General features: G+C 38.9%; 1 protein-coding gene and 1 long non-coding RNA gene across 7 annotated transcripts in view; one reads left to right on the forward strand and one right to left on the reverse strand.

The window, feature by feature from the left end:
• The window catches only part of LOC122969909, a 66,346-nt gene that overhangs the window by 24,418 nt on the left and 28,454 nt on the right, over positions 1-13,474 (forward strand). For 3 of the 5 annotated variants that reach the window (XM_044335943.1, XM_044335945.1, XM_044335946.1), the window contains exon 2: positions 9,416-9,453. The exons of 1 other annotated variant lie outside the window; for it this stretch is intronic. In XM_044335943.1, the coding sequence (XP_044191878.1) occupies positions 9,416-9,453 (38 nt within the window). The remainder of the gene's footprint in view (positions 1-9,415; positions 9,454-13,474) is intronic. One more of the 5 variants, XM_044335944.1, reaches the window with a different exon arrangement.
• The window catches only part of LOC122969913, a 58,990-nt gene that overhangs the window by 18,024 nt on the left and 27,492 nt on the right, over positions 1-13,474 (reverse strand). The window contains exon 3 of one of the 2 annotated variants that reach the window (XR_006399113.1): positions 13,120-13,182. The exons of the other annotated variant lie outside the window; for it this stretch is intronic. This is a non-coding gene — a long non-coding RNA (uncharacterized LOC122969913). The remainder of the gene's footprint in view (positions 1-13,119; positions 13,183-13,474) is intronic. 2 annotated transcript variants of the gene reach the window in all.

Consider the following 13,474-nt stretch of genomic DNA (forward strand, 5'->3'; position numbering starts at 1 on the left):
GAGCTTCGATCAATCTCCGTTATGTTCCTCCCCTCAATTCCCTCTTCAATATTTTCCTCTCTCTGGTATTTTGAGAGCCTCGGCTTCCTTCTGTGACTCTCCCACCCTCTCCTTCCTCCCCCGTGGCTCCGGCAGCGAGCTCCATCAACTCCAGAGGTCTCTGGTGTGTGTGTGTGTGTGCATGTATGTGTGTTGTGTGGAGTAAATGGCCTTCAGGATCCCCTGGGTTGGATCTCAAATGTACTCACAGAGAGCAGAGTCATAACTAAGACTGCATGCCTTTCATTAACACACACACACAGAGAGAGAGAGGAAGAGTGAGTGTATGTCTAACAAATTTGAATAAGTCAGCTGTTCTCACTTCTCTGGATGAATTGTTGACCTTCACCAAAAGCACAGGGTCAAGTCTGCAGAATGTGTGAAGGAAAATGAGTCTGATATTATTGGATGTCTTGGTATGTACGTGTTTAAATGTGTGGGTGTAGGTCATCTCAGGTGTTCAGGCATAAGTCTAAAATCTGTTTATATTATACATACTTAATATGCGGTACAGTAATGCTGTTCATGTAGAGTTCTGCAGTTTTTGTACTGAAATATCATCTTGTAATGCACCTTTACTGGACCTTTGATGAGATGGAAATGTATTTATTGGACCTTTAAAACTAGTTTATTTAATATCTGGCTTGGACGTAAAACTTTACATGAAATATTAATGAAATTCCTTCATCAGTCTGTGATTTGACTACAGCAGTAATTATTTGTTGTGATGTATTTTTGTTCTGTCTCTACTTCTATGTTACCCAGAATGCATTTTTATAAAAACCTCTTTGAAGCAGCTGAAGCGTGTTGCGGCTTTTAGAGATGAATAATAAAACCGCTGTAGTTTATTCAGATTAAATATATTTATGTGAAATAGCAAAGGCAGAAATAGCATAACTTTATCCTGCTGCAAAAAAAAACAACAAAACAGTAAAGAGCAAGCAAACAAATCTTGCAGGATCCACCACTTCTCACTGATTGCTAACGACCAAGTTGCATGCTAGCTTACAATCATTTTATGATTAAGCAAAAACTGAATTTCTCCAACACTTTACATGATTCTGTTTCTAGCCTTGAAGTCGAGGGATTTACAAAAGAGAAAACCTAGAAACTGTAATAATGATCTTCATTTCTCTACACCTTGTAAAGATTTAACTTCCTGTCAATGCTTCAGCAAATCACTGTAGCGCTAATTTCACTCTTATGTGCACAAAATTAAAAGTTTTTCCTTCCTTTGTCCATGTTGCTGGTCAGTCTTATGTTGTCTGCAATCCTTAATTAATGTTATCTAAATTTAAATATGGAGTCAGCAGGTCAGAAAACCCCCACGAGTCAGTTGGGTAGAGGTCATACGGGTCACTGTGGAAGGTACTGATGTTTGGATATGAGTAGTTGCTGGGTTTAACATGTGTTGAGAGTAATATATGTATAAATAGAGATAATAATATCTGAAAGGCCAATAGAGACAATTAAAAACACTGAACTCTGGTCTGGTTTGTTCTCTCTTCATCTCTCTGTGATTGTTTGCTAACTGGTGGCTCTAGAAAGACGCTCTCGGGGACTCAAATCAAAAACCTGTAGCTTACTGTTGCTGCTTTTAAAAAAAATTCTCTGATATCAAACCCCTTTGTAGTTTTACCCAGGAGGGCTCTCTCAAGAAATATATCATGAGTGAGTGGACCGGCCTGGTGAAATAGAGCTGAAATGAAAATGAAAATCTGTCAGGGCAGCGTCGTCTCACCGCTATCTGGAGAGGAGCTGGAAAATTATAATGTGTCATGATGCTACGGACGTTTAGTCAGTTATCCACAGTTATTAAGAGGAAGGAAAATACACCACTCGGCAACAACGAAGGGGCCCAGAAATGCAGAGTTACATCTTAAAATAATGACTTTAAAGGTGTTAATATTGCAGGTTGCGTTATATTCAGTTATTCTAATAACAAAATTAGTCTTTTTAGAGCTGAGGTTCCTCTTTTTGTTACTACGTAAGGAAATACAAAGAGGGAATTTGATGCTGCATATAAGCTTCACATCAACTTTTAAATGACTGTGTGGATTTTGGCCTCCATCACTTCCATTGAAAGCACATTTGAAGGATCTTTGAACAGCCAGTATGAATAGGAGGAATGATTACAGCGAGGAAAACCTCTTTCACTGTTCATATGGACACCTGACTGTTGTTTACATACACTTTAACATCCCGGTTTTGAGTATTATTCCAGTTTTGATCATACGGAAGACTTTCGGCGTTTCCATGTTTCCTGTTTACGTGATCATGACAGTATCTATGTTTCAGACGTGTCTTTATTCCAAAACATCTCAGCCACTTATTTCTGTGGCAAACAGTTGAGAAGACATTTCTGGCTGACTGAACTCTGCTGCATTTATTGCTCTGCTGCTGGATTTAGCTTCTTAATCTGATTACTGGCAACAGAAACCAAGAGTGACAATACAATTTATGATCATCGATACACTATTTTACCATCATATTTCATGTTTTACTAACTACTATGTAACTCGAGTCAATGATACACCTGTAAACATGGCAGAGAATGATCAGAAACCTGGATATGATGTTAACATATGCAACAGAAAACTGGGATACTCCATAAACCTGATCATAACCAGGATACTCATGAGCTTGTAAACACACTCACATTATCAGTATTTTAGAGAAGAAGTGTTTGTTAGGAGTATTTTTCCTTTCCAAATGGACATATAGATATCTGAAATCAACTCTCATTGCTGCTCAACAGTAGATTTTTTTTTAAAAACCTGTGTGTGGATCGATCGTAGGAGTGACTTTGCTACCGAGCTGTCATCTCTCGTCCCTCGAGATGAAGAACAACATCTCCGACTGTATCTTTTACCCCCCCGCCCCCCATCCCTTTTTTTTGCCCAGCAGGGTTTTTTATTGATATTGATTTGGATGGAAAGCTTAAGTCTTCATTGAAGGGAGTATGAAGGCTGAGGTATTTTTAGACGCTGCGGATTGGCAGCGCTCCCTTCAGCGGGGGCGGGACCTGGCGAGGAGCACAAAATCGATGCAGACAGGCGTCGATGTGGATGTTGGGCCATATGTTGAGAATACAGTACATAAGAAATATCGGCTCTTAGTGCGAAGTAGACTGATAAGTGAGTCCGGGCTGCTTTATTGATTCCAGCTGTTAAATCCACTTCAATCAGCCTTTCATCAAAGAGGAGATGAAAGAGAGGTGACGGGCTAAAGGAGGATTTTTTTTATAAAGCTTCCGCTGATGAGAGTGTGGAGATCTGATGAAGATGATTCCCGCGTAAAACAATCTGTAAGAGCGATATTCAACAACTTAAGCAATTTTCTACATAAGCACCCTTATCTTCACTTATTTGTAGCTGAAGTCCGTCTTGATTTTAATAATCACTTGACTTTAAGTATTTTTTTTTAGGGTCCTGGAAAGAAGCAGAAGAAGAAGCAGTAGTGTGTGTTTTTTTTTTTTAATCTCACTTCTTACCACAAGATATTAGAGATGTACGTTATAATTTGTGTTAACAAGGGGAGGGCTCTCCTTTCATCGCCACTTAAATCTAATATCCGTCAACATCCCAGGCTTCGCTGAGTCATACAGGCCGTGCCCCCCCTGTGCCAAGGCAGGGCGTGGATAATTAATCTAATTTTAGCACTGGCTCTGAGTCTTATACTGGACAGAGATTTCATTTTCCACTCGTCTTAATGCAGCGACGGAAGAAAACACTCTTTATGATCGGCGTGTATCTGTGGAGAACGTCCATGAGGAGTATGTTTACATGCACGCTATGAGTCATGTCCTGTTTCTGTTTGTATTCAGGATCTGGTGACACGATGTCACCGACCGGCTGAGAGATTGTGACGATATGTTGGTTCACAAAGGAGATTTAATTAAACAAATCATTTTTTTTTTTCAGATTTAACTTCATGAAATTATGGAGTGCAGGAGTGAGCAGAATCAGCAGCGCAGTGATGAGACACTAGAAAATTAAATTGACAACAATTTTGCTAATTGTTAGTCATTGCCAAATGAGATAATTCTCTGCTTTTGTGAATATTATATTATGTTATGGGCATTTGTGAAATTTTTCACTATTTTCTGACATTTTATAGACTAATTAATTAATAGATGGGTGGAAAAAATAAACAAAAGATGAATTAATAATAAAAAAATAGTCATTACTTGAGGCTCTAAATGCAGGGATGTGTGAGATAAACACCATGGCAGTGGATGGAAGTTGGTGGATGCCAGCTGGAAACGAGGCAGAAAACGAGCTAATGGGCCAGTTTTTATTACCTTCAGGGCCCGAGATGACCAGGTGGAGCACGTCAGCTGACAACCCTCCACAGTCTGCTGTTTGCCTTCTGAATCATAGCAGGAAGACAGCTCACAGAGACAGAGTGGGAGGCATGTCACAAAAGAATTATTCATATCCTCGGATACAGGATTTCAAAAAGTTCTCAGAGTGTCTCACTAGTGACACGGGTGCAGACGGGTCTTCCACTGTCTGACGTCTGCAACATCACTGTACATACTAAATTATCAAAAACAGCTGAGAATGGACCCACTTTGACTAATGGCTGCCAGTTTAAAGGACGTGTTCACAATTCAAATCTGTTAAAAGATCCCCTTCAATGTAAGTGATGGGGGCCAAAAAGTTGATGTGAAGCTTATATGAGGCTTCAGCAGTGGACAGTGTTTCCCTGTTGAGCTGCAGGTGGAAGTATAGTAACAAAAAGAGGGACTTTGGCACTAAAAAGACTACATATCTACTTGATTTTAGCTTCAGATAAACTTTGAAATACAGTGGTTTTTGTCCCATTGTCATTATGAAGGATCTTCTAATGGTCAGTATGAACAAGAGGAACAATTACAGTAAGAAAAACCTAATTAAATGTTCATTTGGGCTCCTTAAAAGACTTGAAAAACTGTGGACACGTCCTTTAACGCCGTCTAATGGATTTGGTGTCGTCTTACTGAACTAATGGTGATAGAAGATTTGCATGACAAACGATATCTACACTCAACCTTTCCTTCACACTACTGGCGTAAACTTTCACTTTGATTGTACAATTTTGATTACGAGTATCTGTTACAAAAAACAGAAATGCAGCGCGCAGCAGTATCATTTAGTTGAGTGGTTTTCAAATGCGGGAAAAGCAAAATAATCAAAAATAAACAAAGTTGTAGAAAGTAGAAGAAAGAAAGAAAGACAGAAAGTAATACCAGTAAATATTCAACTGGTCCACAGCTGAGTTTTTGGTGTACCATCAACATGTAACATCATATAAATTCCTGAAAGTAATTAGAAACCACAGTGTTACTTATTTGTTTTTGTTTTTTTAATTTTAATAAACAAGCTAGCATATTCAGGTCTCTCAAATCCAGGACTTATTTGGGTTCCTACAACCAGAATTTTTACATTTTTTAAAATTTTACATGTACAAACACATAAAAACACTCCTTAGTGATCATAACCAGGATCATACTGAAATCTTTTTGTCTAATTTATTCTTATAATTTATTTTTGTTGATTCTTTAGTTATTGAGGTAAAGCAGACTGTGAATAATTGGTTTTTTTTAAATCATTTACGCAGCTTTGACAGCTCTGTGGTTGCTGTCAAAGAGAAGAGAAGAGAAGAGACTGTTTCTACGTCTTTGTCTTCATACATTTTCCAGTCTGGGAATCAAACCAGTGACCTTACACTTAAAATGTAAACCCTCTACTGTCTGAGCCACCACTGATGCCGACTCATTATCTCTCCACTGCTAACACACACACACACACACTGCACTAATCCCGGTGTCGTTTTCTCCAGACTGTGTAGAGTTATCCATCTATCTGCACCATCTATAATAGAAGAGCTGCTCAGTCATTTTTAAGCTGCTGAAAAGCAAAGCAACGTCTTCAAAGTGTTTGTTCACACAAAGTAACAAAACAGAAAACATCCATCACCCTGTAAAATACGTTGAAGGGTTTTCAGAGATAACACAGCCTTGTGTTCAAAAAACTAAAACCCCAAAAACACGTCCACATTATCTCAGTCCAAAATCAAACCACATCTGTATTTTGGTTTGGTTTCCCATTTATTGTCTCCATGACATCTTTCACTGTTACACAGCAGCATGTCTGCTCCAGCAGCTAAAACAACATCCAACATAACATCAAAACTGTATGAAAGCTCTACAGACAAGCGACAATATTCATTTAAGGGAGTTAGTTTAGTAATTTGATGGCACATCTGCATTAACACACAGCTGCTAACAACATGTAGCTTCAGTTCCTGCTGCTGCAATTTCATGATTCAAGTGAACTAATTACTAATTATATGTCCATGAATTTTCAAACATCTCTTGAGCTTTGTGGAAAGATATTATTGAATTTTTTAGTAGGTGATGGGACGTTTGGAAAACCTCAACATATGTGGTTTATTATCTGCCATAAATCCATAAAAGATGTGAATGTGGCAACATTAGCTCTACTGTGTTATTTGGTATCTAATGTTCAGTTATATAGTGAACAAATCTGTTTTCTTGCTCATGGGAAGTGGACCACTGTCACTCAACATGTTTAAGTTGTTGTGCTCATTGATGGTTGTTTCTCTAGAATCAGAAGTGTGTTGGTGGAATTAACCCATAAGAACCCATGGTGTTTTTTGTTACTAAAGGTAAGTTTCAACCCATTTAACAATTCTGATGCTTTAATAAGACATCAAGAATTTAAAAAAAAAATAAATTCAGAAATGTGTTCCTTATATTCCCCATAATTTTCCTTTAAGGAGAGATGGGTCCGGGTTCTTGTGGGTTAAGGATGACGTGGCCATCTTCTCTCGTCAAAGCCAGAAAAATCGTTAAATCCATGAAAAGTAGCGAAAGGAAAATAACCACAAAAACGGCAACAACGTTCAACAAAGATCAACGTTGTAAACTCGCTGACAGAAATAACAACTCTTAAAGGATATATCTGGTGATTAGATATTTTTCTTATTGTCAGCAAATCTCATGTTTGGAGTCAAACCAACACTGAACCTAACAAGTATTGTGTGTGTGTTTATCTAAAGCCTGATGTATCTTATTCCTCTGTGCTGTAGAGCTCTGTTGTTGTAAAAAAAAAAACCTATTAAAAACACGTCAGTGAGTCACATCGCTGCACTGGGTGACATGTTCCTTCATTATGAAGAGTTTAGTCACGTTAGTTTGTTTAAAAATGGCTCCAAAGAATAATAACAGTGATCATGTTTTTCTTTCTAATCTAATTCTAACTGTTAGTTTAGCTCTGCATGAGATTAGCTGACAATGAGAGACATATAGTAAATTGCCAGCTTCATCCTTTGAGTTAATGTATTTCTTCAGTTTATTGCATCAGATCCAACAAGTCCTCCAAATTAAAAGACCATAAAAACGACGTTTTCTAATCAGGCGCCTTTATCAGCAGTAATCGTCAAGACAACATCATTTGTCTGTGTTTTCCAAAACCCTTACAAATAACTGTTAATAAAAAAATAGTGATGTTATTACCGTGACAACGCTGTGGTTAAGGTCTAGTTAGGTTTAGGCACAAAAACCACTTGGTTAGGATTAAGAAAAGATCATGGTTTGGGTTAAAATGATCACTTGAAACGTGGTGTGGGTTAAAGCTACTTTTTAAAGTTAGTCAACCTTCACCGTCATGGCAACAGTAAACACCAAGACAACTGTAGTTACGGTTTTTAAAAAAACTATCCCGACTCACGGTTGGAAACAAGAAGTGAACAGTGGTCTCCTGCAGCAAACTACTGATGCTGCGTCTCAAATCGCTTCACTTCTGTACTTACACTTCACATTTTGAGTGAATAAGTGTGTTCACACTGAGAAGTATGGAAAAATGCACTCAAAACGGTCAAAACGTTGAGTGTGGAACTATGGACACTTCTCGCCCTCAATGGTCGCCATCTTGGCTACGTTGTAACTACGGTGACTTTTTAGCACTAAGCACCACTGTACTGTTGTCGGATATAAGCCATCAGTATGTTTTTTGGGTTAATTTAACAGTCTGTAATGATTTGGTAGTGCGAACGATAACGTGAATGCTAACGCTAGCTAATGCTAATTGGCGATCGTCATTTCCGGTAAGTGCACAACGGCCGTGTTTGATTTTAGACGACACTACCCTGTCAAAGTTCATGCACTACTCCAGTAAGTACACAGTGTACTACATGAAAGTGTACTAACAGAAGCATATGACATGAGACACAGCTTAAATCTACTTTTTACAAGTCAGGATCCAACCATCCACCCCAACCCGCCACCTCAGAATATGGAAATCAGTCACATTATATCGACGTCATCTGAACTGCACCACATCTGCGGGTCATAATTACTACAGCTGCTAGATGGCGTCTGTCAAACGTAACTATAGGCTGTTTTTGGCGACTGACATTATGACCTATTATGTTTTGTTTCCTTTGGGAGGACAAGCTCATCATATCACATGTCTGTCCTTACTGTAAGAGGGATCCCCTTCCTTTGTAGCCATTTTTTCTTTTATTGCAATGAACAGCAGAAATATGGCATTCATGTTAGCAGGATTGTGTGTTTGCATGTATTTTGATGGCTAACATGATGACATTGCATTGTGTTTTGCTAAATGATGAGTCAAATTCAACTTTGGCACCCCTTCTGCATCAACAACATTCAAATAAATGAGGGGGCTGCTTGTTTTTTCTCCCACAGTGCTGTTAAGTGCTTACCGTTAAGGTCAAACTCAAGGTCATCGGTGTTGTGTAAGCAGAAGGTTAAATCAGAGTTTTCTGCTGCTTGACCAGAAACACTGAGAACAGCCTGTTTCCTTTTTTTATTCGCAGTAATTTAATAAAGACGCACACTATTATACTTATGATATTAACTAGCAGAATGGTGTCGCCTTTTAATCGCCCTCAAATATTTTAGAATCATCTCCGGCTTTCATGACTCAAACTGGTTGTGCCCTCTGTGTGCCAAAGCTTGGCGTGGATAATTAATCTAATTTTAGCATGGCGTGTGTGTGTGTGTGTGTGTGTTAGTGGGAGAGAGAGAGAGAGAGAGAGAGAGAGAGAGAGAGAGAGAGAGAGATACTGGACAGCGTTGTCATTTTCCCTCAGCGAGCATGCTGAAGGCTGAATCAGCTTGACATACTGTTATCTTCTCCTCTTTCCATCTTCATGTTTCTCCTTCCCTCACTTGCCCTCTCTTATCATGGATGGAGACAAAGCAGTTGTGTATTCTGGATTGGATTTTTTTTTTTTTTCCTCCTCATGGTTTGATACCAGTAGCTACTGAAGCACTTGTGATAATCAAAATTATCTTAAATTCATCTCTCCCTCTCTGTCTTCTTTCTCTTTGACTCTCCAGCAGCCGATGCGGTGCCGGTACGGAAAGATGGGGATCAGGTAAAATGCTATTATCTTTTCTTTTTCTTTTTTTTTTTAAAATGCCTACACTGTTTCTTCACACCTCAATCTATTTTCCCATTTCACTGAAAGTCACTGTGACAGAATACAAAAGACACAGGTGCTGCCAGTGTCCTCGGCTCTCCTCTTAACATGTGAACGGTCCGCAGACAGACGTGCGTGAGGGTGTCGTTTCTTGTCTCCTCGAATCTTTTAGAGGTGAGAAAAGAAGCGCCGTTACTCACCCAGAACTGCCTCTTACTGTTAAGACGGCCGGGCCTCGGCTTCAAGAAAGGTCGCTCAAGATCTAAACTTTGAAAGACAGATTCACAATGTTTGAAGAGTGTTTTTTTTTTTCTGTGTGAGTGTGTGTGTGTGTGTGTGTTTGAGCATTTGGGTGTGTCTGCGGTTAACAGTGACATATTTTTTTTGTACTCCAGCATATTGAGCTGAATTAATAACTACAAGGTTAAAATGCTTGCCTTTCAGCTTTAATTTGATGCTGTTTACATCAGTGTTACATCAGCAGTGTCGGACACGCAGACCCTTCTTATACATAGTCCCTCATTTCTACGACATTGCGGACAAATGGTGGGATGTTTTTTAATTGGCCGAGTTAGTTACTTGACCTCAATCCGACTGATTATTCGTTTTAGTGATGAAAACTAGATTGAAAGTTAAAAGTTCTCGATGAAAAAGGTCTGGCAGGGCATCACCAGGGACGTCTGTGAGCCGTAGACTTCAGACAGTCACTGAAATATTAAATATGATGGTGCGTCCTGGTGGCTAAGTGGTTAAGGAGCACACCACAGCGTATAATCGCACTGTTAATTTGTTGCTCATTGCACCCCTTTCATTCCCCTCCTTACTTCCTGTCTGTCTCTGTACTATCACTCTCCAATAAAGGCAAGAATTCCCAAAGAAATCATCTTAAAAAAAGAGAAATATTACATTTGAAGACTTTAATTTTATGTTAATTGGTTCGTTTTGCTGCCTCACAGCTAGAAGATCCTGGATTTCAATCCTCCAGACAGCTGGCGTCTTTTTTGGAGTTCGCATGTTCTCGTCTCAGCGGGCGCTCTGGTTTCCTTTCGCAGGCAAAAGTCCGGCTTAATCACCGACTCTAAATTGGCGGAGGTGTGAATGGTTGTCTGTCTGAATGTGTCAGGCCTGTGATAGCAACTTGTCCAGGCTGCGTCTCCCGTCTCTCACCCGATGTGAGCAGGGAAAGGCTCAGCTTCCTCTGCACGATATGCAGCTATACATTAATATAGATAGTGAACAGTTGGATGCAGCTGAAAGATGGGTGCTATACATTAAAAAAGGGCGAAAGTTCCTAAACTGTTCATTGGATATAGAGAGTCGGTTCCACCAACCTTCAGCATTTCTTTCATTGGTCCTTCTGATAAAATAAAATGAAACGTGTTCCTGGAGTTTACTTCCTATATTCTTGGTCAAATCAGCTCCAGTTCAGTTCAGTTGTTGTGGGAAATCTTCAGATGGGACAATAAATCTTCAGGTCACCCACAACTTAGTATTAAACTCAAAACTCATAAGAGAAAGACTCAAAGAAATACACTGGAAGCTGGTAGACTTCAACGTGAGTAGGTTTACTCTGCATAAAGAGCAATACAAAGCAAACCAAGGCCTTGATCCTGGGATAAATTAGATTATATATCTCTCATAACCCCTCCTAATGTGGAGCTTATTTGCTGAACCCTACCTTGCTTGATCTCAACACTTTGGTAATAATCCAGACATGACTCATCTCAGAAAACAACGGTGTCTCAGACTTCTCTAACATGTATCAATCGTATTTGGCATCTTCCGCATTTTTCACAATACGCATGGCCTAGCGGCCTTCACTCATTACACACAGAAAATTAAAATGTGACATTACTGATCATCCGCCTACGACTTCCCTTGGGAACTGTCTCTTATTGACATAAATGTTATCTTTGCACATTTACTGGCCTATTCACAACATGCATATAATTATGCTCTTTCAACTCAAAAAGTTCCCATTAATATTTACTGGTATGCAGCGCAGGTATTTACCTCATTGTAACTTCATCCGTGTACATAATATTCACAAATGCTCTCATTTGAAGTCAACTCTCCAACTCTTTAGATGTAATTTCTGCTGACATGTTACAGACATGTCTGAACTTTTCACCTCCACTCGCCTTGCCAGTAGGCTCACATCTCTTGTACAGATATGACGATAGTTTAAGGCTTATGGGAACAGACATACTGAATAAACAACAATATGGGATCCCTTTTAAAACAATTACCGTCCTATTCTAAACATATGGAGTGAACAACACAACATACAGTTGAGAAAGGCTCTCTTTTAAGGCTGGACTTTTAGTTATTTGCGTTACTACAAATGTCAGTGGGAGTCAAATTAATTTTGATTTAATTTCATTCAAATTAGCCTGATATGGTTTGAAAGTTACTGTGTTAAGCGAACTAGCAGACTTGGGTACACCATCCAAATCTGTATTAATCACGGAGTGGATAAGTAGCTCAAAAGTGTAGCATAGCAATGCTAATGCTAACCGTTTCATGTAAGTGAATGAAACATGCTAAAACACTTAGCTTCGTAGTCTGGAAGGTATAGTTCAATAAAAACTAGTCTAGTCTAGTCTGCTAGTTAGCCGATTAGTCAAGATAACTAGTAGACCACTGAGATAGTTGATAATAAGCTAATGCTAACCGTTTCATGTAAGTGAATGGAAGATGCTAAAACGATTAGCGCCATACTCCAGGAGGTATAGTTAAATAAAAACACAGTTTCAGGTGGTCTAACCCAGTTTGTTAGTTAATGGATTGTTCAAGCTTTCAACCAAGTAGGGTCCATTTGATAGATTTGGTAGTTTATTCCATATCAGCAAAACGTTTTAGTGAATAAATGGAAAATAAAACGGTACTTGAGCTTAAAGTGAGCTGTCAATCAAACGTGAGTCCTGAGAAATGGTTTGAGCAGCCAAATGAGCTGTTTTTGAGCTAAGTTTTCTAATAGTTATGAATGTTTATTTTCATTCAGAATTTTGTGGATGCTTAATGAGACACTCAACTTCGATATCATATATGCATTTTTATGATTTCAAGTCACATTTCCAGAGGCTTTAAAATGAAGTTTTCCTTTTACTTGAACAGAAGTCCCGGTTTCACTTCAGCTCTCTCACCGTCAAATTAAAGCTGAAAGTCGCCACTTTACCCTCATTGTTTTATATTAAATCAAATGTGCTGCAGTACAGAGAAACACAATGAAAAATGTGTCACTTTATTAATATTTTCTGACTGCACTGTCTCTATAAAGTATTCAATTGTGAGTTTGGTGAGTTAATCCTTTAATCAAAAGCAGTCTTACATAGCTCCTGCCTTAAAGAGCTGCTAATACCAAAATAAATGCACTAGTGTCAGTTTCAATCAAACGTTTTACTGTTCGATGGTGCTGTTTCAGAGTCTTTTCAAGCGAGAACTACTGAATATGTCTCAATATCTGGCAAGAAAATGAAAAAACAAAGGGTTGAAGATATATTAGCGTCAGCCTTCAAAAGCTCATATTAGTCAAACCTGTGTGTGTGTGTGTGTATGCCAACACGCCCGTGACTAGCTGTGCGTGACTGGTTGTGTGTGTGTGTGTTGATAGTCTCTTACCAAGGCCACAGAGCCGCTCTCCCCAGGGTTCAGACCATTACTGAGCCATGTATCACTTTTCAGCTGTGGACCCCGGGGAGAGAGAGAGAGAGATAGAGAGAGCAGCAGAAAGAGGGAGAAAGAGAGAGAGAGAGAGACAAAAACAGAGACATCCATCTTATTGTTTTTTTTCCATCACTGGCTACTGCTTTTCTTTTTCTTCAGTGTTGTCATTTATACTTTTAGGGCGATGTCAGGAAGGCCAACATGCACCAGTAGTTTTATTACTTTATAAAAGGTGCATTTGTTGACATCACCATATTACATTATAAGTTAATTACGGTTTACAAGTGAGTCCTGGTCACATTTCTCATAA

This window comes from Thunnus albacares, chromosome 19 (genome assembly GCF_914725855.1).
Source record: "Thunnus albacares chromosome 19, fThuAlb1.1, whole genome shotgun sequence".
In the NCBI taxonomy this organism is placed as follows: Eukaryota; Metazoa; Chordata; class Actinopteri; order Scombriformes; family Scombridae; genus Thunnus; species Thunnus albacares.